At 40.4% G+C, this 24764-nt stretch overlaps 1 protein-coding gene across 1 annotated transcript in view; it reads left to right on the top strand.

Moving 5' to 3' along the window:
• USP34 (ubiquitin specific peptidase 34) overlaps positions 1-24764 on the top strand; it is a gene marked incomplete in the record, with an annotated part of 5849982 nt that overhangs the window by 4934045 nt on the left and 891173 nt on the right. The window contains 1 exon segment of the mRNA XM_044061224.1: positions 13371-13436. Coding sequence (XP_043917159.1) covers positions 13371-13436 — 66 coding nt within the window.

A 24764-nucleotide genomic window follows, 5' to 3' on the forward strand; every position in this document is an offset into this window, starting at 1 on the left:
ATTACAGACTGCATTTCATGGATTTACTCTCAGAAGGGTATGACATTGCCAAAACCTCCCCAAGCTCATTCTCCTAGATCCATGGCTATTTTGTTTGCTTTTTGGTCAAGAACATCTGTTGTTGACATTTGTGCAGTAGCTACATGGTCCAAGATTCATACCTTTGTTTCACATTACAAATTAAACATCATATCTAGAAATAGAACCTCCTTTGGTTCAGCAGTACTCTGGAATGTCCTTCCATGAGGGCCACTCAAGACTAACGTAGCTGGGGACTCTGTCCCATAAGTGAGGAATAATGAAAAGGACAACATAAGGTTTATAAGTTATGTACTCACCATAACTAAGCATCTGTGTTGCCCATTTTCATTCTTCCTCATCTCCCGTCCCATCCATCCCACTTCCATTTTTCTTCTGGAAGGACCTATTGTACTGTGTTTGGAACCTACAATTCCAGGTTTGACCCCTGTTTTTTTCTATCTGGCTATATCTGTTTCTCTTCTGCTATTGGGATATAAAGCAGCAAACGCGATCTGAGGCAACAGGTTTGGAGTAGGGGATTTATGGGTAGATGGAAGAGCTCAAGAATTGGATCCGAAGTCGAGTATATAAGGCCAAGTCAGATCCGAAGATCATATCTGGACCCCATAAGTAAGGAATAATGAAAATGCACAACACAGATGCCTGCTTATGGAGAGTACATAACTTATAATTATTTAAGATTCTTTGTTTTGATAGTGCACATTTAGTTTACATCTTTGCTGTTTGGCTTATATGCTGAGCAAGAGTATTCATAAAATGTCTGGCTTCAGTCATTCGCTTCTGCAGACTGTAGGGAATTTACATATATCCCTACATGAACGATTGCCTCACCCTGTCCACCGCCACTTGAGAAACCCTAGCCATGCTTCTGTTCCAAAGTCTTAAGTTCAAGTTGAATCTAAAAATGTTTTCCCTAGTACTATACTAAAGATTTATCTTTCTAAGATGCTCACTAGACAACCTTCCTAATAGTAACCTACTTCCCACTGGAGGGAAGGTTCAGTCTCTCAAAGGCATTTCTTAATTAGGTCTCTTAGAGCAGCTCCACAGCAAGAAACTTACTCATAATTCTAGGCTACATGGCTGCATCTATTCTCTTCTTCTTTTTAGCAAGACTTCACATAAGCAAAATTCAGTGGTTCCTCAAATTTGTCTGGATGCAGCAATGACGGCCCCTTTCTTTTCCCTTTTCTGGTTTTGGAGCTCATCAAAAGTGAGCTTATCTGGTGGACCAACAAAGTCCAGCTGAACCATGGTCTCTGTCCATCTCTGTCCGCCATTCCCACTCAGTCTTTCACAACAGACATCTCAGATTTTGTCTGGCAAGTGTTTCTCAAGGAAAAAGGTGCAGGGTATTTGGGAGGCTCATTTCAGTACATACACACAAACCTTAAAGAAATGATGTCCCTGATGAAGGCTATCATAGCAAATGTGGCCACTGAGACCACTCTTAGTCATACTAGATAGCGCCACAGTTATGTGGTACATACAGAAATGAGAACAACAAAGTCCTACCCCCTTTGCAGACTAGGCATATTTGCCTGGGAGCTAGCAACTTAGTTCAGTGTCTCTACCTTTGGGTTACTCTCATTCTGTTAGACCAGGACACAATTGCAGACTCTGAGCAGGTCCTAGGCAGATCCTTGCAAATGTATGTTACAAGCAGAGGTCTTCCAGGAAATTTCAATGATGAGTTCCCAAAGTAGATCTGTTCACTTCCTTTCATAGCAGACAGAGCAGTTTTGTGCCAGGTGTCCTTGCAAACTAGCCTGGGAAAAAAGATGCATTTTCTTTCCATGAACAGGAATATTATTTTATGGGTCTTCCACGATGGCTGCACATTGAGTAACAGCTTGTTTCTAGCTCTCCCAGTTTGAAAACAGAAACCCAGCAGAGAAAGTCAGTAGACTTGTGTTTATGGATAAATTTCAGTAACAGGCTAGTAAGTGCACTGCCTGGATGTCAGGAATAAAGGAATACAGAAAACCTGGAAAAATCAACTACAAAAAGTGAGGAAGAAACACTGACTGGGGAAAATTCTGCAGATGTTCATCAAAAAGCAATGCAACCTTCAGACATGACTTCCAGTAACCTACAGGAAGATATAAGACTACTGTATACCAGCCTGGTTAAAATAAACAAAGCACTGATAGAGTATATCCACACAAACAACAAAAGGCTGGAAATAATGGAAGAACTTTAAACAAATATTTAGATGCGATGATAAAGCTGCAAAAATTAGAGGTCAAAATAAAGAAAAGGATGGCTGAATATGAGACTGCTCAGGAAGAGATGTTTCAAAAAATAGAATTCGAGGACATGTAGGGAAAACATGAGATTTTCAGCTATACCAGAGAAGCTGGAAGTAACGCAGTGCATTAATTGTATGAAACCACAAATAAGCAACTCCACTGATATTCCACAGCAGTTGTTAGTTGAAAGGGCACATCATGTGTATGCTCCAAACCTGGCTATAAGAAAGCAACTTAGACCTTTAATAGTAAAGATACAATCCTACCAGCAGAAGGCGTTGATTCTGATGCAATTGTAGCAAGAGGACAAAGTACTAAAAGCAGGAGTCAGCAAAGTGTTTGTGGGGAAAGAATGCTCATTGTACACCAGACAGAAGAGGAGCAAATGTATTCCACCATTCAGGGGATGTCAAGATGCAGGTGTGAGATTCAAACTGCTGTACCCAGCTGTCTTCAAGGTATTCTTCCCTGAATGAACAAAGTCATTTTTGATAAAGTTCATGCTAAGGAGGAAATAAAGTTTGCCCAACAAAAAGTGAGCTGTGAAATAGCTTGAGATTCTGCTTCTTGATCTTCTGGTTATAAAGACCACAGAGAAACTGTACCTGTGAAACCTTTTCCATTGTTTCAATGGAAAATGTTGGAGAGAAGGAAGAGAGCATGAGACTTGACTAGAAGAATCGAGAGAGAAAGTTGGAAATGAGTCTGAGTTAGGATTTTATAGATGAATAGTAATAAAACTAAGTAACTTAATATGAGATTACAATGCAGTTATTATATTTGTGAAATATGACAGAGCAAGAAAATCTGGAAATATTGAACTTATGAGTTTGTTGGGCTTGTGGGAGACTAAAACATATGGCCTACTTTAAGTCATTAATGTTTGGAAAAGTACTTTGAGGAGGGCAAGAGGAGGGAGAAAGTTAACTGTAAGTAAATATTTTTTCCTTAAATAGTACCAATTTTGTGGCATGTGTTTTACTTTACATGCTATAAGGTAATTTTTTTCAGTTATTTTTAAGTGTAATGGGAATTATAAACAGGTGCTGCTGTTCTTTATTTTTTCTTTTCTTTCTCCCTTATCCCTCTCTTCTTGTTCAGTTTTAAGAAATGTAAGCAGTACAATGCATAAAAAAGTATGATTAAAGAGAGATTAATGTGCTTTTCCTCACTCTTGCATAGGGAAATGACTGCATTAAAGACCATAAATTGATTTATTAAGTTTTAAGAGAGAGCAAGTAAATGAAAAAGAACATTGAATATTATGAGGCTTTTTTCTAGCAAATACATGGAAATTCAGTAACATTTCTGCAGCTGGTCTTCATGTTTCCATGGAGTCAGTCTGATAAACAGAAACTGGCTGTCTGGTTCTCATGTTTCCATAGAGGCAATCTGATAAAAATAAACTGACTACAGTTTGTTGGAGAGTGATTGGCTGAGGAAAAAAAGAGAACTTGGCCAAGAGACGGTGTTCTCAGAAAGCATTCAGAGGTTTTCCCAACATAGATAATGTTCTCCAGGAGCATTCAGGGCTTTTCCAGAGTAGTTAATGTTCTCTGAAAACATTCAGGGGTTTTCCCGGATGGGAGAGCTATAAAGACAAGACAAAACCAATCAGCAGTTAGTAGATGTGCAGGCTGCACCATGAGTCTTAGCATGGAGGACCTTTCTTTTAGGTTAACTCAAGTTTGTGAGTGTGGCTGTCAGTCTTGGACTTTTGTTCCTATTAGGAGGTTGAAATTTTGGTATTTCAAGGTGTACATACTTTTGTGTGTTATTATTAAGTTAATAGGTTTTAAGGGAGTCTTGGGGATGTGTTTTTTTTTTGTCTGAGAGCTTTCAATCAAACAAAAAGTTTTGTAAGATGTGACATAGGCTCAAATGGATATGGTAAGAAACAAGTGTTTAAAAGTTCAGCCTGCCAAACAGTGTGTGTATGTAACACAAAAGCTGGAACTAGACATTTAACAGAAAAGTGTTATACATAAAAGGTGGGAATAATAACTTTTTAATACAATGATGCTTTCTTTAATGTCTAAGTGCAAATGGCCTCAAAAATAAATACAAACAAGAATGAGTAGTGAACTTTATTAAAAAATGTAGAGTGCAAATAGCTATGTTACAGGTGATACACTTAGAAATGAACATGTGCATTTGATAAAGAAAGGTTTTCAGGATGGTTATTCAGCAGAATACTGGGACAGAGGAAATGGAGTACTTATATTAATTGGAAGAGGAACTCCAATAGTGATAGAAGATAAAAAAAATATAATGGCAGATTTGTAGTGTTAAGGGGCTACTTGCAAGGGAGGAGGATTACAATGGCATGTATTTACATTCCACCTAAAACTGCAGTAATGGAGCTTAAGAAAATTATGGGAGAAATAATCAGTTTTCAGCAAAGAATATTACTTACAGGTGGGGAATGGAACTTGATTTGCAGCATTGAAGATTTGTCTGGGTAGCCTAGAAAGGAAAAATATAACAAAGGAGGGTAGTTCTTTGAAGAAATTTATGAAAATATGGAATGGAAGATGTGAATTCAGTAATAGTAGTTTGGAGTGAATTTACATATTATTCCCCAAGATGTAAAAACTGGGCTAGGCTAGACAGAATTTACATTTCACAGGAACCATGTGCATTTAATTGAAGGTCTTGATACCCACCCAATAACTATTTCAGATCATGTGTCATTAATAACTAAAATAAAAACACAGGATAATGAAATAAAAATGAGACATTGGTGCTTTCCCACCTCTCTGTTGAAAAGAGACGAATTTAAGGAATGGGTAGTGGAGATTATTCAGGAGCTGTTAGGATAGAAATTTATTCTGAAAATATAGCTAGGGACTGGGAGAAAATTAAGGTGGAGTTTAAAATAGGGTGGGAATAAAAGAAAGGGAGCTATGGTTAAGAAGTAATAAGAATTTAGAGGGACTGACAAATGTGAAAGTATTGCAGAATACTGGGAATCTCAGAGAACAAGAAGATCAACTGCAGAATACTAGGCAGAAAATAAGGGATTACCTCAGTAATATGCACAATCTTAGAAAGATTGCTGCTAAGCAACTTTTTGATAACACTAGAGCACAAAAACTTTCAGCACTACAACTCAGGCAACAGAAAGTAGAAAGGGCTGTCACCAATTTAGGGAGCCTGTAACAAAGAAGATAAGAGATCCTTTAGAGATATTAGAAATATTTTGGAAATTCTATGAGAGTCTCTATAAAGCAGAGAAATAGAAAAGATTCAAATGAAAATGTTTATGGAAGAATTAAATGTGTCAAAGTTAGAGGTAGCTGAGGCTCAATTACTAATAGTATAGGAAGAAATGAGATAAGAATTGTGATATATAATCAGTCTAAAAGAAAATTCCCAGGAATAAATGGCTTTCCTGTGGACGTTTGGAAACTGGGAGAAAAAACTGATTAAGATCTGGAAGGTTTTGTTTAACTATATCGTAAGAGGAGGAGTACCACCATCCTGGAAGAAAACAGTGGTAGCTGTAATGCCTAAAAAGGATAAGGATCCATCAGATCCAGCTTCATACAGGCCCATTTCAATATTAAAACCATGATTATAAAGTGTTCATGTCTATAATAGCTAAAATAATGGTAAATGTAATGCTAAAAGTGATAGATATGGATCAGTGTGGTTTTGTGGAGGGGAGGCAAACATTTGACAACATTAACAGAACACTGGGAGTCCTCTTTCCCCTTTATTATTTGTATTATATTTAGAACCATTGACAAAGAAAATAAGGAACTCAGACATTCAAAGATATTTTTGGTATGGTAATCAAGAAAAGCTGGCTTTATTTGCAGATGATATTTTGTACCTGATAAAACCAGAAAAATATATTACAGTGTTGTGGAACATTTTGAGACCGTTTCAGATATTTTCAGGATACAAAATTAATGAAGGTAAAAAAAGGCAGTAGTGCTAAATTATGTACCCACACATGAACTGGTTCAGAATAGGGACGTGATAAAATTAAATACTTAGGAGTATGGCATAAAAATTATTCTAGTGTGGCAGCTAAGAATATGTGGGAAGAGACTAAACAAAAAATACAAAAACTGAAAAAATGGAAGCTTTGTTATATGGATAGGGATAGTAAGATGCAAGCAGTTAAAATGTTGTTAGTCCCTTAAGTCTTTAAACAGGTCAAGCATATTTTTATCAACTAGAGGAGAAGTTGTGGGTAGCAATTAATAAAGAGCTGAATGACTTTATCTGAGAAAGGGAAGACGACAAGAGTCAAGTGGGATAAGCTGATTCTACCAGCAGAACAGGGCAGATTGGGATTACCCAATCTGAAGGAGTATTTCAGAGCTACACAGTTAAGACTCCTATACATAGCACAAGCAGAAAACCATAATTCAAAGTGGAAAGGGATGATGATGAAACACGGGGAAAGCTCAAGAAATAAGGAGAGACTAGGATTTTGGATGCAGGCTTTTAAGGAGAACAACAGTAATCATGTAGAATATTGTTTCCATAAAGTAGCAAAAAGTATTGTGAGACCTAAATCAACAAGGGAATGTAGACAGGAAATTCTGCCGATAGGGATGACTGCAATTAGGGATGCAGACAATAGGCAAGAGGGGGCAGGAACTTATTGGAGAAAACTGGCAATGGAACCAAGGTATTGGGAGCAAATAACTAAAAAGGGTAAGATGATCGAATGGCAAGACACCAAGAATTTATTTCGACTGCAGGTTTGAGATTTCCTTCCCCATCTGGGATTGATAACAGAGTATAGGCAGAGCAGGGGTGTCCTAAATGAAAGACCAGCATGGGTAGAGTTTGTAATAGAATCTAGAACAGAAGCTGCCATTAAAAAAGGAATAATTAGTAGAGAATATAAAATATTGCACGATAACTATAAGAATCAATCAGAGGAGGTTAGAAAGGCTTGGGAAGAGGGATTGAATAAGCAAGTCACAAAGAAACAGTGGGAGAATGTATGTCTCCCACGTATACAACAAAATGTAGAAGATTTAGGATTTTTGCCTGGAAATGTTTACATAGATATTTTTATATCCCAAGTAGACTCCAGAGAATTTTTCGTCAGGTAGACAGTAAATATTGGAGGTGTGAAGGGACAGAAAGAGGAAATTGGGAACATATTTTCTGGGAGTGTGGTGAGTTTGCAAGGATTCGCTGCAGGATACACTGTCGGAGATGCTGGGTGGGCAGATTGGTCTGGCGAGGGAGGTGATTTTTCTGAGTTATGACACAGAATCGGAATTGCCTAAATATGGTAAGGCCTTGCTATGTCTAATAATGGTGGCTGCCAAAAAAGCAATTACTAGAAAATGGAAATTAAAATCTAAACCAACTGTACTGGAAGTAGTGAATATAGTAACAGAGATAAAACAACTGGAATTGAGATCTTTAGAAAAGGGAAGGAATAAACGTCATAGGAAAACTGGGAATTGTGGGAACAATACATGCACGGGAGGAATGAGGCCTAAAAGGCAGCAGGAATGAGCTCTGTAATGTTTGAGTGAGAAAGATTGGGTAGATTATAAGTGATGTATAATGTTTGCAGCTGGGACTGTGTCAGTATGATTTGTGATATAAAATGCTTGCGACTAGGATTGTGGTGGTGTGGTGTGGTTTATTTTCTTTTATATAAATGTATGATTGCCTGTGCAGTAAGTGATGCTTTAATGAAGATGTTTATTGTTTAAAAAAAGGCAAGAATTGAATAATTTATGTAATATTGCTTACGTTGTTTGACATATAGTAATATATGTGAAGTATGTTTGTTAATATAGTTTGATAACTTTTATATGAATGTAAATTAATCTATGTCACAAGTGATAATTCAATAAAGGTTTTAAAAAATGGAATACTGTTTTATGCTTCCCCCTTTTCTTGTAATAACCAGAGTCTTACTAAAGATAATGAAGAACTCTTCAAAGATGCTTCTGGTACCCCCTTCCCCTCCCATGGGTCCAAGCAACACTGGTTCTCCTTTCTCATGCAGCTGACTGAGGGCAATTTCCTAAAACCTTCCTTACAGAGTGGACTGTTTCAACTAGGACCCCAACATTCCCAACCTTTTTATGACTTTATGGGTGATAGGTTTTTCATCGCATTTCGGCACCTCTTTTCAGAGGATGTGCAACATGTATTAAAGGTGGCTAGAAAACTTGCTAGTAAGAAATCACATTTAGCCAAATTGAAGAGATTTTCTAATTAATGCTATAATAGAAAGCAGGATCCACCTCAGTTTGGGGATTCAGTGGTTCTCCAGTACCTGTGTGAATTGCTGAGAGCAGGGCTTTCTTAATCTTTTCATCCAAATGCATCTCTTGGCTGTTTGATTCTCTGACATTGGATTCCCCTTTTCTTCTTTATTTCACATCAAACTATTCCTGAAGGGCATTTTACATATTAGACTTCATAGGAATTAGGTGGCTTCAGGTTGAGATATTATTTTGTATTGGAGAAGCTGCCTTTATCTTCATTTGATTTGGCAGATGATTCTTCCATGAAGACAGTTTTACTTACTGCTGTGACTTCATCTACATTATTATCTGAGTTGATGGAATTCATTTCTTTTTCACCCTTTCTGATCTTTTATAAAGCCAAGGTGACTTAAAACCAATTAGTCTGTTCATTTCTGCGTGTCTTTTCCCAGAACCTAATGACAGAAGAGTGAGGATTCTGCACACCTTGGGAGTCAACAGACAACTCAAGTACTACTTGGACAGGACTGAAGATTTCAGAATGTTAGACTAACTCTTAATTTCCTTTGAAGGCAATAATAAAGGGCAGCCAGTTTACAAGCAAACTCCAAATAGTCTCAGGGTATTCTTTTTTGGTATTCTCATGGTTTGTTTATGTTACATACGGTCAGTGGACCATCAGTAATGCTGTCTCTGTAGTACTATGTCTCAGTTTGTTTTTCTCTTACATAGTTGCGTAGTTGTCTCTTAAAAGTGCCTGTATTTTATTTTCTAATTTCAACTGATAACGTACTTCTGAGGTTTGGCAATGTTTGTATTATATGTGTATCCCTTCTTATTGTATTGTTATGCCTCATAGTATATAGTGGCCCTCTATTTCTTAATACCATAGATTGAAGCATTAATACTAGGCTGCTGATTCATTGGGCCATTTGTGGCCCAACCACACAATTCCACAGTGAGTTTACCAAGATGTGAAATTAATTTTAGGGCCCAAAGGATGAATCACTTTGGATTTAGTTACATCTTTTTTCCATAAGGGCTGGAGGGGGCTGGCCAGACCTTCAGCAGGATGAATTACTTTGGACCTTGTTAAATCCTTTTCACATGATTAATTATGTGAATTTGAGAGGCCGCACCATGCCATCCAGTCATCCAGGTTGCTCTTAAAAAGGGGTTGGGAACTATTATGCTTTATATCCAGGGTGGGTTTGTTCTTTAAAATAAGTATTCTCTGTGCTAGTCGTCCATCACACAAGTAGGTTCTATGGATATTATGGTGTAAGTTCAGGGCTCCTGAGCCAGTATTACAGGTGGTGTGTGTTTCATGGATGTGGAGGTTGTTGCGTACATATAAATCCTTCGGTACTGTTTAGGCTAGGCAGAGGCCCCATGTCAAAAATCAGTAGGACATAGAAAGAGTGCAGGAGCACTTAAGGGCATGTTCAGCTTGAGCTACAATGACTGCCTTAGATTGTCTTATTAAGGAAAATCTCGAGGATAAATGCCACTGTTATTTTCAGCTTGCCTTATCAATCCAATCCTCTGCATTCAGAATCCTATGCCCCACAACCAGTCTTCACCAATATATGAATAGTTTTACTGGCATCTCCCTGCTATGTATATTTTTGTGTGACACTGCTCACCCTTCACCTCTTCTAATGTAAACCCTATGATAGCTGTGTTTGTGTGTGTGTGTGCGCGTGTGTCTGTGTCTATAATTGTGTTTAAACCTGCTTTTACACCTCACCTTTTAAATGCAATATTAACATTTTCTCCCCACGCAGTGGTGGTGCTGCTGCAGTAGCGTTGTCGCCTCACAGTAAGACGCTGTCCAGTTTGATTCTCAGCTAGACCGTCTTCTGCATGGAGACATGCGTGAATGGGCGTACCTTCATTGAAGGTTGTGCGTCAGGGCTGGCAACTCGGCACGTAAAAATCAGCTGCCAATCATTAGCGGACCGGAGTTCCACTGCGGTGACCCCTAACCGGGAAAAGCCGAAAGACACAACAACAACATTAACATTTTTTCCCCACATAGTTCCTTACCTCGCTTCCATTTCTTTGAATTTCTAAGCACTAATCACATGATCTGCTATGTGTTTGACAGACATATTAATACACCTCTTTAAATGCTCAATGTTCAACATCTACTAATGCATAACTGTATTTTATTCTGTAATAGTTTCCTTTACTTACATATGAATGTAATCTAATTAGCAGGTATATGTGCAATTGTTAATGTATGCTATTTAATGTCTATTCATGTAAATTACTGAATGTCTGTTTAGAAATGCTTTTAATATGCTGGAGCTTTTTTCCCTAGGCCTCCACTGAAAAGAAGTTTTTGACTAAACCCTATTGGATGCATCCAGTAAACAAAAGCAAAATAAGTAAAAGGAAGTGCAAGTATCTCTAGATCTGGGTTGTGTGCTTAGATAGGTACACACCAAAGGTGGTGTTATACTCTGTAATTGTCATGAAAAAGGTGGAGTAGAAGGGGATAATAGTTTCCATAAATCTAGAGGATATACCTCTGATCTGGCTGTATAAAAGGATTTCCTAACAACCGTGCTAACTTGGTAGTTAAAGGAAAATTCATTCTCAGTGAAAGTGTCCAAGACCCTATTGACTGACACAATTCTTGAGGGATGTGTTCCGTATGTGATAGGAGCTTGGGTGCCCGGATTTGCTAAAGGACATACTTCTGCATTTCTTGCCATGTAGTTTGAGGCTGTAGTCTAAGCACCACTTATTAGTGTCTGTTAAGCCCTGCTAGAAAATTTGGTGTATGGTTTGTGTTTATGGCAGCTCCCAATTTGCAGTAAACAGCAAACTTCATCAGTCGCAGGCCTTTGGTGTTGGCCTTGACATCAGACAAATTGATATCAAAGAGAAATGGTCCTCCTACAGATCCCTGGATACACTACTGATTGGGTTGAGTGTGCGCCTTCAGCAATAATTGACTGGTTTCTGTCAGTAAGCCAGTTTCCTTTCCATTGGGTAACGTAGCTGTTGACATTTAGTTTGATTGGCTTTTCAGTGATGCCATAATGTGGAATTGTATCAGAAGCTTTGGCCAAATCCAGTTGTACAATGTAGACTGATTTACATGAATCCAGTTCCTTGGTGATTTGTTCAAAAAAGTCCACCAGGTTTAGGAGAAAGGATCTGCCTGTAACAAAGCCAACTGATTTGGTTTCATGGTTTGAAGACTGCCTCTGTCTTTGTTAAAGGACAACATTGGGATTGTATTATTAAGTGCTCAACTTCTCTGTCATTTTTCTCCCTATTTACTCTCCCTGCTGTGAATAAAGAACAGTACAGCATTTAAAATATTTTAAATTGACTGTTTCTCTCCCTTAGAATAGTACCTTACTGTATTGTGGTGGTTTCACTTACAAAAAACTTTTATCCCGTCCTGGAAAAGCTTACTGCAGTCTCCAATTCATTGATGTCACCAAGGCCAGTGAATGCAGGCAGTTTTCCTGCCAATTCCCTCCCCAAACTGACATCACCACGACTTTCCTAAGAACCCATCCATGCTGTGATGTCACAGCTGCCTGTTCCTTCCCCTACCCAGACAGAAAGTAAAGGCTAGAATAAGGATACAGTACATGAGTCAAGTCTCCTGCTGTGAGTTGTCAATCACAGCAGGTAACAGCTCAAATTATCCTTAACACTTTGACAGCTAGGGAAGTTAGGTGTGAAGGGGGATGGGAGATGAGTCCAAGTAGGTACAAGTAGGTACAATTCAGGCTTAACAAAAGTCTGCAATTTAGCCATTCTAAAAAGAAGCAGCAGTAAAAAGCACTTTGAAAGTATCTTCTGTGGCATTTGCACTGTTTGTGTTTTAAGTAGTCACTGAATGGCATAAAATGTTACTTAAAATTGAATTGAGTGAAAGCAGTATATGCATGCAAAATCAATGCAGTGACAGGAGCTTTAGGAAGAAAAAGGCCTGCGTGATGTAATTTTTTACAGACAATGCACTGCATTGTGGGATACCTAGAGGCAGACTAAACAATCAGAATGACTTTTAGATGCCAGACCCCATGTGGTCAGACTAAAATTACATATAAAAATATTTAAAAACCTGTAAATAGTGCCAGAATGGTGTTAAAATGTAGGAAACACCAAATCATTATAAAATAAACATTTTTTTTTTTAGTCTGTGGGTGCGTTTCTCCTTTAATCAGTTCCATAATGATGTACTCCATTGCATTTCAGATAAGGCTGGTGAGACTTTTGGGTCTATAGTTTCCCAGTCAGTAATGTGTCACCCTTTATTGAGTCAGATGACTACAGCAGTTCTCCATACCTCTGACATGAGTCCAGTGGAGAGGCTGGGATTGAAAAGGCTTCGTAATTAATTGGTCAGGCAGTGTTAGTGCTGACAAAAGGCACTCTCTGGCTTCATGGAGCTAGTATTCTTAGTCTTGGAGAAAGCACTTAGGACTTCCTCAGAAATGATTGTGGGTGACATAAGGATAATATTGTGGTGTGGATATTTAGGGCAAAGATAGAGAAGTTAAGTCTGAGCTTAATTTGTCCATTGATAAGTTTGCTGTGTTCTCAAGGAATGTAAATGCCATGTATAATAAAGCTGTCTTAAAAAAATAAATGACAATGTAGGGAGAAAAATAATTGGATACACTGTCCAATTCAGTAGCCTTTGATTGCCAGCTTTGTCCCTGAGAACTTTGTATAAAATGTATTGACTTGTAATAAATCATGTTTGTTTCTTTGTATTGAAAAACAGATTTTTTATATATAAAAGCATACAAAAAGTTTGAAGAAAACTTTTTTAATGTAATGAGGAAATTGTTTGTATTTTTCTTTTTCTTATGATGTAAATGTCTGTTTTGCTTAGCCCACAATGCTACAGTGGATTGAACTTTTAACAAAACAATTTAACAACAGCCAAGCTGCTTGTGAGGTAAGCTATCATTTTAGTCAATTTCACTTTGTAAATGTAAAAATTGTTAAGCATTTATTAAGACTGCAGACTAGACCTGCTCTATGGACTCCCGGGTCTGTGTCATATCATCGAAGGTTCAACTCAGTGAATCTCAGTTTATCGAACCCAAAACAAACAACGGTTTACATAAGGAATATAATTAGTTAACCGACATTGCGACTGACACACACATTGCACTATATCGAACTCACCCAGGTGGGGGGCTGCACCCCCCACCCCCACCAGTTATATACACCAACTCTTGAGATTGCAATACAGTGGGGAAAAGGGCAGATTTCTTGATGTTGGTCAATTATTTCCATTTCTGTGTAAAACATTCTCTGAGGTAAGCGTTCACGTAAGTAAACTTTTGCTCTTTTGGGTTCAGCGAACACAGGATTATTGAGTTGAACTTTGATTATATGATATAGATCCCTGGAGTCCCACATCAGTGTGTGCATCTCTTTTGCTTTATCCTTGATTTTGAAGCATTTACCTATAATGCCATTTCTAGAATTTTAATGTAATAAAGATGATGTTCTTCGTGTTTCACTGTTGCAGTCATCACACTTGGGTTATTTGCCTGCAGGTAGCCCCCAGTCGGCCCGAATATCAGTCTTGGGATTTCTGCGTCGGATGCTGTCACCTCTTCCATGATGTCAAGTCGTCAGGGGTATAAAACATGCAGATGATGCCATTACACCAGTCTTTCTTGCTGAGAAGGAGCCCGAAACAGAAGCAGTTCGCAAGTGCCAGTCGGCCACTACCTGAAATTTCGTTTTTCGAGTTTCAAATCTGAAGTCTTTTAAAGCTAAGGACCCATTGGGGATTCTTTTTTCTTGCTCTAACCGATGTCAGAAAAAGTTAACAATTGTCTTGCCTGTGGAAAGCAAATACCTCCTAGAGATTTTCATTCTTACTGCGTCACTTGTTTAGGCCCAGACCACGAAGTCCCTTGCTGTCGGTTTTGTGCCTTGTTTAACTCCCGAACCATTCGTCATTGGGCTATTTTTGTAGCTAAATTTTTTCGCATTCATTCTCCATATTCCGAAATGGCTTTGGTAAGCCATCCAACTACCGATCTTCCAAAAAAGCGCAAAGACAGACAGACCGCATAGGTCAAAAACTGCCGATGACGCTTCCGTTAAGCTAGCCGCCAGTCCGCCGGTACTCAGTGAGGCGCCTTTGCAGCCCCTGATGCCCACTTGTACAGATTCGCAGGCCTCTGCTGAGTCCTATTTGGAGTCTGTTATGCTGCGTGATGCTTCTTTGACTAAAGAACCTGTGGATGTCTCTACCTTGGATGCGTCCGGAGCTGCTGTGCAGGCACCGGCTTCTGAGGGTGTATTCTGACCTACCGATATTCGTATTAAACCGACAACTTCTTTTTTAACTAAAACTATCGTGTTTCTCAGGCCCAGAGTTTGCACTACGCCTAGAATACTGACGTCCAAAGCGCATGCTCAGGCTCCCATGCCACAAAAACAAATGCTTAGAATGGCTGAAGACCTTATTACTGTAATTAGGGGAAGCCAGCCTTCTCCTGCTAAAGACAAAGAATTGAATTTCCTTCTGATTCTGCAAACCAGGAGTCCGATGACTCTGACCCTTCTGATTACCAGAACATACCCTTATCTACCCATGAGGATTCAGATGCAGAGGAATCCATTCCCTCTGCCTCACCTCCAGAGGACTTTTTTTTCGGTGAAACCTTGCATACCTTAAGAGAGCATTTCCGCTGGGAATAACAGGACTATCCTCAGTCCAGTAAGAGACTCGGAAGTTTTAGATTTGCCTCAGCACAGGCCTCTAGCTATACCCCCTGTCGTGGATATTTTAGATGATGTCTTCATGGAATCCAGTCTTACTCCTGACACTTTACCACCAGCTCCTAGAAAACCTGACAGGTATTACAGAATACCTGACACTCACAAATTTCTCTTTAAGAATCCTACTGCGGATCCAGAGATCATTTCCCAGGGACCTAAAGGCATTAAGGCTACAGCAGCCAAAAACCCTACCCCTTCAGAAAGGGGTTCCTGAGCTTTAGACAGATGGAGTAAGAAGGTATAATACCTCTGCAACTCTTGCCATCAGGGCTTTGAATTGCCAGTTTCACATGTTGAAGTACCAACAACATATTATGGAACTAATTAAACAAAAAATGGTGTTACTTCCAGATTGTGCAGAAAATAAAGATTTACAAGAGTTAATGCATTCTGCAAACCAAGTTAGCAAACATACTCTGCAGTGTGGGTTTGATGCTTTAGAAGCATCTTGCAGGGCTGCTGTCACTGGGTCTGTACTGAGAAGGCATGCTTGGCTGAAGGAACAAGTCTTGCCAGACCATGTCAAAGCAAAATTACTAGATGCTCCATTAAATCAGGATTGTTTTTTTGGCACAAAAGCAGTGGTAGTTCTTAAAAAGATAGAAGAAAAAACTAAATCTGTGCAAACTGTCAAAGATTTCTTACAGGTGCAGCCACCTAGATTCAGTAGGCAAAAATCTGATCTTTTCCAGTAACTCCCAGGCCTTCTAAGTCCAAACCCAAGGGAAACAGACCCCCAAGACTACAGTCTCAGGGTATGCAGAAATCTAAATAATGGAGTGTTCCCACCTCAAAAACAGGGAGTGGTAAGCCACCCCCTTATGGAAAAAGTTCACAATGACTTTCCAATTATCCTTTCCAGCCATGCCCAAGTACTTGCACCCCTAGGAGGTCCATTATTCAGGACCAATGGGTTCTAAAGATTGTATCCCAGGGATACAGATTCTGCTTCCACTCAGTGCCAACACCAAGCGGGTTGCCAGTCCTTCCTCCAAACCAGTGGGAAGAAGCTCAAAACCAAGTACTTTCCCTTCTCCATATAAGGGGTTTTTCAACCTGTTCCATTAGAACAAAAGGGACATGGTTTCTACTCCAGACTGTTCCTGGTGACCAGAAAAGAGAGCTGTTGGCACCCTATCCTGGATCTATCAATTCTCAACAGCTTTCTGGTGGTCCCAAAATTCAGAATGCTTACACTGCAACAGCTTCTTCCTATGCTAGCTAAGGATGCCTGGTTAGTCACCCTAGACTTCAAAGAAGCTTATCTGCACATCCACATAAGGGAGTCTTGCAGGAAATATCTACGTTTCAGGGCAGGCTGTATGCACTCTTAGTTCTCTGCACTTCCCTTTGGGTTATCTACTGCACCCAGAGTATTCACAAAGTGCCTGGCTCCAGCCATTGCATACTGCAGGCATAGAAATATTCAAATTTACCCATACTTGGACGATTGCCTGATTCAGGCGGACAGTCAAAAATTGCTACTTCAGCACCTGGCATTTGTATAAAGACTTCTAACTTCACTGGGATACACCATCAACAAAAAGAAATCACAACTGGTGCCCAGCCAACAAATTGTATTCCTGGGAGCAAGCTTGAACACAACTTCCCAGATGGCATTCCTCACTCCAGAAAAGCAGGCCCATTTGAGAAACTATTTCAAACTAATGGCCACCAAAACCCAGCTATCTGCAAGGAAAATACTGCTAGCCCTAGGATTCATGGCCTCATGCATTCTGCTAATTCCATATGCAAGACTGCATATGAGGAAACTTCACTGGTATTTAAAAAGTCTCTGGTGTCAACATTCTCAGGGTCTAGAAACAGTGATTCCTATCATACCTTATCTAAGGGCAGAGTTCCTTTGGTGGACAGAGGCATGCAACCACAACAAGGGACTTCTTTCACTCAACCCATCGCCGCCCAAACCCTGACAACAGACTCATCAGACTATGCATGGGGGGCTCACATGGCAGGCAAATGCATTCAAGGCAAATGGAGCCCAGAACAAATTCCCTTGTATATCAATCAAAAAGAGATGCTAGCTGTACAGAATGCTCTGACAGCCTTCAAATACCTTATCCTTCCAGGACAGCTCCTGATAGACAGACTACACCACAGTTATGTGGTACATAAACAAGCAGGTGGGAACTCATTCTTACACACTATGCAGGTTAGCCATGGCCCTGTGTAACACAACCTTGTGCAACCAAGTCCACCTACAAGCTCAATTCCTGCCAGGCAAGCAAAATTCACTGGCAGATGACTTAAGCAGAAATCTACTGGACCCTCATGAGTGGAAACTGGAACCCAACTCATTCAAACTTCTAACCCAGAGGTGGGGAACACCGGAGGTGGACCTATTTGCCTCCCCTGAAAACCACCAGTTGAGCACATTCTGCACCAGGAACCCTCACAGCAGAGCCTGGAAGGTGGATGCCCTATCCTTTACATGGGAAAACCTCTCAATTTATGCCTTTCTTCCTCTGCCCCTCCTCTCAAAAGTACTACTCAAGATCAAACAGGACAGACCAAAGGCAATCCTTATTGCGCCAGACTGGCCACGCCAGCACTGGTACCCACTCCTACGCAGTCTGACAGCAGTGCCACCCTGACACCTATATCAGGCACCTTCCCTGCTGTCTCAGCAGGAGGGACAGATTTTGCATCCACAGCTGCAGACCCTAAACCTTGCAGTTTGGCTTATTCCCTGAATACACCACCAGCATCCCTCAACAAACAGGTGCTGGACGTCATCCTTGAGGCCAGAATGCCTAGTACTAGGAAATCCTATGCTGAAAAGTGGAAAATATATTGTTCTTGGAGTCAGTCTCAAGGAAAGGACACAGCTGTGCCCACCTTACCTCAAATCCTTGATTAGCTAGCAGAGCTGCTCCACAAAGGCCTATCCTTCTCATCCGTTAAGATTCATGCCTCTGCCATCTCAGCTCATTATAATACTGAGCCACCTCTCTTTTCTCACCCTCTCATCAAACAGTTCCTGAGAGGAACTATCAATTTAAGACCCCCTAGAAGAGCTCCCACCTTGGTCTGGGACCTTAACTTTGTACTGGAGAAGCTCACACTTCCCCCTTTTGAACCTGCTGCTTCAGCAGAGTTAAAATTCCTTTCTTGGAAAACAGCCTTACTTCTGGCTATTACTTCAGCAAGAAGAGTGTCTGAGTTACAGGCACTAATGACGGTGGAGCCCTTCATTATTTTCCATGCTGACAGGGTAACCCTTCCTTTATGCCCAAGTTGGTATTCAGTGTAGCTTTAAACCAATCCATCCATTTGCTAACCTTTTTCCCTAATCTTCAGAATAGAGGGGAAAGTATCCTGCACTCCTTGGATGTGCACAGACAGCTCAGGTTCTACCTTGACAGGACTAAGACTTTCAGAAAATCTGACCAGCTACTAGTCAGCTTTGCTACAGGGGCAGAGGACAAGGCCATTTCAAAGCAAACCATTTCCAAATGGATAGCACACTGCATCCATTTCTGCTACAAGCACCACGGAAAACCTACCCCTCTGGGGATCAGAACTCATTCCAATCGAGCTACTTCATCCTGTACAGCATTTCTCAGGGGGGTCCCCTCCAGGGACATCCTCATCCTGGAAGCTGCAATCTGGAGTTATGTACACAACTTCACCAAGCATTGCTACTTAACTATTTTTTTCTAAATCCAGAGCTGGATTTGCTACAGCAGTCTTACAAGGCCTGCTAGCCAGCACCAACACTTCTTGATTGTCTCTACCCTTTCTCAGCTTTGGGAATCAACCCAAATGTGATGACTGCAACAGTGAAACATGAAGAACATAGTACAGTTGTGTACACTTACATAAATGTAGGTGTTCAAGTGTGTTCACTGTTGCTGTACTAGTTTCCCTTCCCTCCAGCCCCCTGGCTTTCTCTCTCCTTTTTTCCTATCCTCTTTAGGGCCATCTTTTATGGCAGGGGTATTTACCTTTTACTGGAATTGTTCCACACCATGTAATAGCTTCCTATTTTGGGAGCTCCTGACATCTAGGGCAAAAAAAACTGATGTAATGGCGTCAGCTGCATGTTTTATACCCCTGACGACGTGACTTCATGGAAGAGGCGACAGCATCAGACGCAGAAATCCCAAGAATCTCGTATTCGGGCCGACTGAGGACTACCTGCAAACAGATAACCCAAGTGTGATGACTGCAACAGTAAATACACTCGAAACGTCTACATTTATGATAAGTGTACACAACTGTACTTTCCTAGATCTGTCCAATCAAATAGATGTTCAGAGCAGGGCATGGTGATTCTCCTCCTTGAAGGTATGCCCTGTTTCTTGAGGAAATCAGTTAGAATTTGCAGAATGTTATATATCCTGGCACGTTACTTAGACTTCTGCGGTGGTGCAGCGGTAGCGTTGTTGCCTCACAGCAAGAGGTTCTCCCGTTCGAATCTCGGCTCGAGTGCAGGGAGTGCCTTCTGTGTGGAGTCTGCATATCCTCCCCGCGGTTGGATGGGCGTTCGAAAGACATATATAAATGTGAGTGCCTTCGCTGAAGGTTGAACATCGAGCTGGCACCTCGACGTTCATGAAAATCTACTGCCAATCATTAGCGGACCGGAGTTCTGCTGTGGCGACCCCTAACTGGGAAAAGCCGAAAGACAACAACATATAAGACCAGTAAGCTTGTTTTAGTGTTTCTTAAGTTCTGTCCCCTTTCCTTGGCTTCTCATTTGCATACTGTAGCATAATCCCTTTCTATTCCTTAAAGATATTCACCACTGTAATCTTTGTTAGATGTCACTAGTCCTTAACAGTGAGAAACCACAGGATATAAAGGTCATAAAGACAAACCATTCAGTAAAAACTGCGAGAAAAACCCATACAAGCTAGAGCTTTTTGCTGTACAGTATCTGAAACCTCCAGCAATAGAGGCCCATGGGATATATGCAAATGACCCTTTAACGACATAAGGGTTTCAGCTGCATGGCTTCTCAATGTCCATGACTACTTACTTTATTTTTTTCTTTTAAGTCTTTATGGGTGCATTCATGCCAATAATGCCAAGCCCCACTAGCTGTGGACATGCCTATTTTGGCATTTTTAGTGACCTCACTAGCGCAGCATAAGTGGATTGTTTTGATATACTTTATAAACGCTGGACTTAACATCAAGCCTGACTTCCATAAACAATGAAGTGCCTGCAAAATATCCCCACTACCATCCAAACCAAAGGGTAAAAAGGTCAACAGACAAACCATCCAGCTGAAGCACTGTATGTTTTTAAGGGGTCATTTGCATATATCCCATAGGTCTCCTACAGGAAGTTTAAGGTACTGCACAGTGAAAACTCTAGCTTGACTGGATTTTTCTTGCAGTTTTTACTGAATGGTTGATCTGTGTAACTTTTTTACTATTTAGTATAGTTTTGTGCCAAGTGAGTAGATAATAGAAAGGCAGAATTTATTTTCATGCCGGATTGTCTCCAAGCCACAGTACCTGTTTCCATTCTGGCTTAAAGAACAACCATCAACAAATATTTTATGGTGGTCTTTGCATACATCCTCATCATAAAGGTAGTGACTGCTTCGCTGTCTAGCAAGGTCCAGATCTGAATCCTGCTGATGTGGTTGCCTGGGCTGTTCAGGTTGTGTGCAGTTATGCATTTGTAGATTTGCCATTCCCTTAGCAATTGGGCTGTTTTTGTTTTTGGCATATTTTATATCTAAAGGTTGGCCCTGGAGGGCTAAAGTTCAGGCTACACTTTTACTACGAGACACATTACCATCTGTTATTTTTTTGGCTTCACAAGAAGACACTAGGCTGATACGTCTGTACCAGAATTTTTTTTTGCCACAAATATAGTATCTTACCCTGTCCTTTTCTTGCATTCCTGAGTTGATGGATCTTTGATCCAATTCTTTCACATTTTCTAGTCTCCTGGATCTGACTCTCGAGGTCTTCCCTTAACCCACAATGCCCCACTCACCGTGCAGTACCTCAGATCTTGTTTGCCACCTTATTGCAACAGATACTTCTTGCAGAGCTTTGGGGTGTGTTTTAATTAGAGTCAGTGTAATTCTCTTTGAAATTTGCTTATAGCCTTTTCTTTTGTAGAGAACTTTTCTTCCTTTACCCTATTTGTTTTGGATTTCTGTTGCATTAGGGTTTTCCTTCTGCTCTACCTTTGGTAGAGTATTGCCGTTGGCACTCTCTCTCCTTTGTTTCTCTTCCTGCCTTTTAGAAAGTAATCCCTTATCCCTACCATTGTTTGTAGTTTTCAAAAAAAAAAAATAGATTTCTGTGTTTTCTTTTCTATTTTTATGGTTATTACTGACAAACTCACTTGGTTTAAGAAATGTACTTCCTGTGGGCACAAGATCCCTAATCCTGATGCCCACAGGGAGTGTGTTTTTTGTCTGGGTGCTTACCATTTCAGTACAGAGTGCTGGATTTAATTCTAGGGTCCCTTAGTGACTGATGCAACAAGCTGGTCCTAAAGGGTTTATTACTATCTTCCCCTTTTTCAGGGGGCTCAAACCCCTGCAAAAACATCTAAGGCTTCTTCCAAGACAAGCGAATCTAGGAAGCGGTCTCCAACCTGTTCTCCCAGGTTGGTTTCTTCTCCTGCTAAAGAGAAGAAATTGGATCCAACACTCTTGGATCCGAAGCAGAAACAGTCAGATCTGCCATTACACAGTCTAAGTCTCCAAGGACCTGGTCACTAGGTTTCTCTCTAGATCCACTCTCTCTGACTCCATTCTCCCTTCCTTCAAGAGACCACGAGGAGAGAGAATCTGCCTCAATCCACTACTTTCTCTATCTGGTCCTACAGGTTCCTTTCAGAAGCCAAAGTTGATAGGATGATGAGGAAGTTCCTTAAAGCTGAGATTCATATAGGGTTATCCTGGTTCCATCTTCCATCAGGTCTGTGAACCTTCCTTTTCCCACACTTGGATTTCTTCTTCACCGATCTGATGTGCAATTTCAGAACCCTCAGATATGAGAACCCCAAGAGTGTTTGCATTGTATGCAAAGACAGCTAGGTCTTCAACTCTGATGCATCCCTGCCTTGTCTGATACTGATTCCTTTGGACCAGGATGAGTCTCAGAGCTAAAGCTTCAATGCTGTGTCTGGAGAGCTTGCTGAACTCTGAGGTTGTTGGAGCTGTCCCTGCTTCTTGGGGTCTTTGGAATTGGACAGCTCGGGTCCGACTTCCCCTTCAAGGCAGGGATCAGGCAGGAGCAGGGCATGGTAGGATTTGAAGTTTCAGCTCTGGTGCAGCCAGCTACAGCTTCTCCTGGTCCTTTTGTCTTCGAGGTTTTGTAGAGGGTCTTCTGTCATCCGAGAGACGTGGCTACTCTTCTTCAGATCCTACAGCCCTGCTGCCATCGGGTCCAAGCTCTGATCTTTATAGACCTATCACACAGGGACAGCCATCCCTATTAAGCATCCAAACAGTCCCTGTTAAGGACTATCTCCTCTCTTTGGACTCCTCTCCAGACCATCCCACTGAGGAGGGCCCCAAAAGAGAACATGTAGGAAGAGGCACATTGACTCTCCTGAAGAATTGCTTACCGAAGACACTGACTTCTATGAAATGGAGGGGTCCCGCAGGTCTCCTTCAGATATGGCGATCAGAATCATGCTATTATTATAGGTCAGCATTGATACTGCCATCAGTATACTCCTCTTTTAAGTAAAAATATTTATCCATCTGTGGATATGCATGCATGAGGCCTGACTCTCACTGTCCTTTACAGCTTGTATGGGTTTTTATAGGTTCATTGGTAAGTACTTTTCAGTCAGTCTGCAGGCCATTGCAAGCCTAGCCAAAACAAAAACTAATCAAAAGTTACCTCTCTCTTTAAGGAGGACAAAACCAGATAGACAAGGGTAGAATTTGAGGCAGCCCATCCAGTTATCTAGGTTGACCTTGAAGGTGGCAAGATTGCTGCTCTGCTTAACATGTAATGGAAGTTTGTTTCAGAACCTAGGAAAATGTTGGGATGTAAATCTTTCACTCCAATGTGTCTTATTTATCTATTGTTGAAGGTTTATTTCCTTTAACAGAGTATTTGAAGTGAATTAGTTCTGAGAAAGAATAGGTCAGATAGTGTTTGATCTTTCATGGCTCGAAAGACTAAGCACAGATTTCCACTGAGGTGTCTGTAAGAGGCTGAATAAAGAGGAAGGGCTGACATTCTTTCCTTCTTAAGCAAGATTTTTTGGGCCATTTATCTTTTTTGTTATGATTCTTTGAGGTCTGTCAAGTTGTGTGATTTTTTTTTTTTTTACTACAAATACATGCCAAAAGGTGCATTATATTCAGTAATGTGTCTGATAAGGTACGAGAAAAGAGGAATTAAGACTTCTTTGGAAGTAGTAGAAATGCCTTTGGAAATTAAATGAGCCAGATAAAAGGCTTTCTGAACTACTGTGGAGACATGATGGTCAAATGATGGAGAATTATCAACAAGAGTGCCTAAATCCCTTATAACCGTGTTTCATTTAAGGCGTGCCTCACCTATATGCTAACTGAAACTGTTTTGTTTACCAAAATGAACTATGCTACATTGTTTTACATTTAATTTGAAACCATTATCTTTACACCAATTGTTAACGTGGTCTAACCCATGTTGGAGCAATTGTGAGTTAGTTGATCGAATAACAATAACCAATTTACAGTAATTTGCAAACTTAGACATAGGCCAGGAGTGCTGGCTTGAAGCCTGAGAAATAAATACCAAATAGGAGAGGGCTCAAAACTGACCCCTGTGAATACACCACGTGTAACTTTTTTGCTTTCTGAAGCGGCATCTACGACTCTACCCCCATGAGTTCTGTCAATAAACCAGTTTACTATCCACTGCACAATATAATGATTTATATTCAGATTTACAAGTCTGTCGATAATGTTTGCATGAGGAATAGTGTCAAAGGCCTTGGCTAGATCTAAGTATGCTCTACACACTGCAAAATCACGATTCACTGCTTTGGTTACTTTTTCAAAATTAATGAGGTTAAAGAGACAGACCCTTCCTTTGACAAAGCTGAATTGATGAGGGTCCAGAGGTGATTTATTTTCAGTGTCCAGAAGAGGATAGTGAGACTAATATGACTATAGTTGCCATAGTCCGTGTTTGGGCCACCCTTATGTAATGGGTTACAGTGGCTATTTTCTGGGCTTCAGGAATGTAACCAGGGGAGAGGCTTAGATTAAAGTGGTTAAGTAGGGGTTCAGAAAGGAAATATTTTACACTGATAATCAGGCGTCTGGGGTGTATTATCAGGGCCCATGGATGAAGTATTCTTTGTTTTAGTGAGTGCTGAGTGAATTTGTTCCATAGTAATTAAAGGGAGTGGCTGAGATTGTGGAACCTGTGGAGCAGTTATAGCTGTTCGTGGAATAAAATTTGCAGTGCATTTGTTAGCTAGGATATTATCCATTTCCTTTGGGTCAGAACGTGTGTAGTATTATTGTGGA

The sequence above is a fragment of the Protopterus annectens genome, chromosome 1.part0, assembly GCF_019279795.1.
Source record: "Protopterus annectens isolate FY-2018-M chromosome 1.part0, PAN1.0, whole genome shotgun sequence".
NCBI lineage: Eukaryota > Metazoa > Chordata > Ceratodontiformes > Protopteridae > Protopterus > Protopterus annectens.